The following is a 4,476-nucleotide window of genomic DNA, read 5'->3' as shown; positions in this document are numbered from 1 at the left end:
AAGCGTGTGTTTAATCCTTCCCAGCGTCATTCGAGTTTCCTGAAGACAACGTGCGTGCCGTTTTCCCCGACACTGTACGGTCGTAGGTCCTTACATTTTTACCCACCCCTAATCATGCGACTCTCTTAAGAATAACAGTACTTTGTTTCCGTGCCGCCCTTTGGATTAAATATTTGCTTCTTTTTAGTAGAGCTCTAAAGTATGGGTAGTTATATCATAAGTATTAACCTGTGCTTAAATGATCTACAACAACATGAAACCTGAGCTGCTCAGTGACTCACAGCAGAGGAAGTTTGTAAAACTAGGCCACTCCCTGCTGTAAGTGTCTTGGCGTTTGAATTGTACAACCCTGTTCACCACTAAAAGTATTCCCTGTGGGCATTACTGAAAATAGTTGCATAGTGCATTACATTATCTGTGATTTTCCATGCTCATGCTGTAGATATAATGATGATGAAGTACCTGTTGACAAGCCTACAGCAGAGCATGTCAAGCCACCACCACATCCGCATGTGACATATTTGTTTTTTAAGACGAGAAAGCATCCTGAAGAGACGTGACACAGCAGAAGTGATGTCTGAACACAGCCATGTGTATCCCTCAATCCAAAACTACATTACCACACAAAAAGGTCACGTCGCCTCCCCCCCCCCCCCCCTCGCTCTGGAAAAACGTCCAACTGGAAATAGTAGTAGTCAGTAGAAAACACTGACTGTGAATTATTCCAATTCACCACAACTGTGGCATGTGCATCCCATGACTTGCTAATGTTTCGCTTTAACAAATGACCCAGTTAACTGGTCAAAAACAACAAAAAAATGCAGTAATACTGCGCTGTGGAGCCACTCTAAATAAAGGACGTTCCTCAAAGGGATTGCTACATACATAACACGTAACATCCCGTATGTAATATCTTCATTCTCAGCGATTCTTTACACACATTTGAAATGAAGCAAGGTGATAAACCAGCTAATATGAGCTCTCTTACTGGCAGAATTTGTATATAAAATACTCTCATGGGTATTGTGTCTGTAGAAGGTCACTGTAGTCTCCTTTATTCACCTCGGGAGGAACCAATGAGCTTACTGGAGGTGTGCCGACCTCCTTTTGTGTAATCTGTCCCCCACACTGAACAGAGATCTCTGTAGTGTTTGCAGCTTCTTAATTATGTAACAGAGCCTATAGGAGGTCAAGGTGTTGTGCACAATAATGAGCCAATTTATGGTGCTAATTTAGCTTTTCATTTTGAAGTCTACAGTCGATGTAGATACCCTTTACTCTAAGAAGACATTATGCTTCGGATAATCTCGGAAGTAGCTGTGGAATTTACATCCTGCCTGCCACGTACGCCTTCAGGGGAAATCACATAAGGTTTCAGTTTACTGTGTTTCAAGCAGTTCTCAACGGACACCTTTGTTAACCCACCTGGCTGTTACGCCTCTGTGGAGTCGTGGATGCTGCTTGTTTTCTGATAAAGTGCATTGAAAAGAGAAAGGCACTGATGGGGGAATTAGGTCTCCTTAGACTGTTTGAAATAAAAGGCTTCTTCACTATCCTTCCTCCGAGCTACAGCTGACTGCAGCTGTATAATCCACAGACCTGCTCTTGTTGAGCTTGTGTGCTGAAACACTAATAGAGTTGTCCTCGAGCCACCCAAGCAGAAACAGCCCTCCCCCTTCCTCAGATGTGTTTCCACTTTGCAATTTCTGACGCTAAATGTTCACATGCTGTTAAGACAAAGCCCCCGCAACCCTGAAATAATAAAGTTCAATATGATTCCAGCTTATGTGTCTTAATTATAAATGATCTATTTACTTGTTTACTGGCAGCATGTTTGCGAGGCCTGGCCATTACATAACAAACAGTGTGCTAATGAGTGAATAATAATGAGCTCTTCCACTATCCTCTTCGTAAATGTGAGCAAACTGGACCACACCTCACTCTGTTCATCTGTGTGCCAATTCTCTCGTTGCTCAGGAAGACACACACGATAATTCCTATTTACATTACGTCTTATCTCGCATATTGTCTGCCCCTATGAAATAGTAAAGCCTGCGTTGGGAGCATGTGGCATTATCTGGTTCGTATTTCTGTTTGTGTGTTAGTGTCAATGCCCCATGTCGTCAGTTGCTACTCCGCCATGTGGAAAATGACTTTAGTGTACAGTAAATATAGCCGGGGAAAGACTTGACGCTGCTGTCTCTTTGAAGTCTTTATCTTCTTTTGTAAACTATTTATTCAACAGGTTGCAGTTGTCCTGTCACCTCACTGTGTAGCCTCGTGAATCTTCACAGCATCAGGGTGAGGATATAACAGACGGTATTTTAAAGTCAAACAGCTTCTTTCATTCGTCAAGCAGTAAGAGTCTGGTAATAATGTGTCGTGGGGGATCCAGTCACACGTGGAAAGTACGTCAGTTTACACCTGGCGTTAGAAAGCGTCTCGAGTGACGACTTGTGATCGGATCTCTCTTTCCTGCTGTATGTGCAAAAAAAAAAAACACCTACATCATTTGCGAAGACCGTTATGCTGGGAGACAATGGACAGTGTTGTAGAAAGAAATAACCTGATGTATGACATTTGAATAAGACTGCCAAACGGAGTCTGGGCCAGGTGACAAAGACGGTGCAATAATATGGTTATCATAGTCACTGTAACTGCATGTAAAAAATTGACATGGTTTACCCCTCTTGTAAAGTTTCTCCTCACTCAGCAACTCTCAAAATAGACGTTTAACGTTTTAAAAAAACTCTGGGGATGTTACAGTTTCTAGTTCAGCGGGACAAGCCATGTTTCTGCTGCTTATCTTGGCAGGTGAGAGACAAACATGTAATTTGCATTACAGTGAACCAAATGGAAATGAGTAGGCGGTCCTTCAAAGTCCCCCAAGACACATTTGTGTACACATAAAAAAGACTGGTAAAATACGGCACAGACCAGCACTTGATATGGTCCGTTAACCTCATGTAAGTCATGTAGCCCTCAGGCAAGAGCAGGTAATTGAAACGGGGTTAGCTCAATTATGCGGAACTCCTCCGAAGTTGGATTAGGACACAAACAAGAAAATGAAAGTGAAGAGATTCTCTTTTCATTTCACTGGCACCACTTTTTTGTAAGTCTCATCTCCTAAATGTGGGCTAATGTATTTAAATTGAGGCCTCGACTGGTTGAACTGTGAGATCTGTCTACGAAAAATGTTTTGTATGTATAATAATATTTCCATTTTGTCATTCAAGACTGTATTAGCTATGTGTCATACTAAAATCTACTACATTACATTTCTTACGTTCTTTTCCCCAACCTAAAGCTGCCACTTGATTCATATGTTAAACACATTGAGAATATCAGTTCTTTTAAAGTTTTTGTGTTACAGACACGTAGTAGTCAATAACAAGCAAATGTGGGCTGACAAGCTCCGACATCTCTGCATAGCCTAAAGAAAAATGAGAAGTATTTACATTAACCAAACCTGAACTCAGAACACTGATTTGTATGCTGAAATGGACACTGATGTATTTAAACTGTACATACAGCGTGTCACAGCCGATTGCTCTCATACGGTTGAGTATTCAGTGTTGTTTTTATAACGTGAGAAAACAGACGGGAACAATTCTAGTTAATCTTATCATTCATTCATCAGACACACACAAACTCACAAATACCGTTAAAACGAAACCGGCAATGAATATCAAGATAAATCACTCCCTCATGTTATTGTTCATGCCTTTGCATCTCACGTTGAATCTATCTATTTTCCCAGGGTTCCACCTGATTCCTCGGCTGTCCGGCATTGTGCCAGAGAGCTGCCTGTTGATTGTGGTGGGCCTGCTAGTCGGGGGTCTCATCAGACTAGCCGGAGAACAGGTCCCTCCGGTTCTGGACTCCAGGTTATTCTTCCTCTGCCTGCTGCCCCCCATCATCCTGGATGCTGGCTACTTCCTGCCCATCCGTCCTTTCATGGAGAACCTGGGCACAATCCTGATGTTTGCTGTCGTGGGGACCTTGTGGAACGCCTTCTTCGTCGGAGGCCTGCTGTATGCGGTGTGTCAGATCCAGCCAGGTAATCCATCCATCCTGCACCAGCTAGAGCTCCTGCCTTGCCTGCTGTTCGGCTCCATCATCTCAGCTGTGGACCCTGTCGCTGTGCTCGCTGTGTTTGAGGAGATCCATATCAATGAACTGTTGCACATCCTGGTGTTCGGGGAATCATTGCTCAACGATGCCGTCACTGTGGTGAGATTTTCACACTTCTATTTGTTGTGAGAAAATGCATTTGTTTCCTCTGTGGTCTAATAAGTTGATTGTTAGATAACATGCATTTTCCTGTCAAGAATACGTGATATGCTGAGGCGTGAGCCCTCGGTTGTAGCCCGTAGTAGCTCCTGTAGCATTCTTGTAGAAAGTTGTAACTCTATTGTCCACAGTGTTTCCTCTAGGAGATTTTTTAGCAGTGGGGGCAGGCCTGTCCGAACCCCC

The 4,476-nt window shown here is 43.1% G+C and overlaps 1 protein-coding gene across 1 annotated transcript in view; it reads left to right on the top strand.

The window, feature by feature from the left end:
- slc9a1a (solute carrier family 9 member A1a) overlaps positions 1-4,476 on the top strand; it is a 30,353-nt gene that overhangs the window by 5,709 nt on the left and 20,168 nt on the right. The window contains exon 2 of the mRNA XM_035672931.1: positions 3,761-4,233. Coding sequence (XP_035528824.1) covers positions 3,761-4,233 — 473 coding nt within the window. The remainder of the gene's footprint in view (positions 1-3,760; positions 4,234-4,476) is intronic.

Source organism: Morone saxatilis, unplaced genomic scaffold, assembly GCF_004916995.1.
Source record: "Morone saxatilis isolate NCDOM2014 unplaced genomic scaffold, NCSU_SB_2.0 Contig24, whole genome shotgun sequence".
NCBI classification, from domain to species: domain Eukaryota; kingdom Metazoa; phylum Chordata; class Actinopteri; family Moronidae; genus Morone; species Morone saxatilis.
The sequence above is the reverse complement of the archived record's forward strand: the minus strand, read 5'-3'. Positions and strand labels throughout refer to the sequence as shown.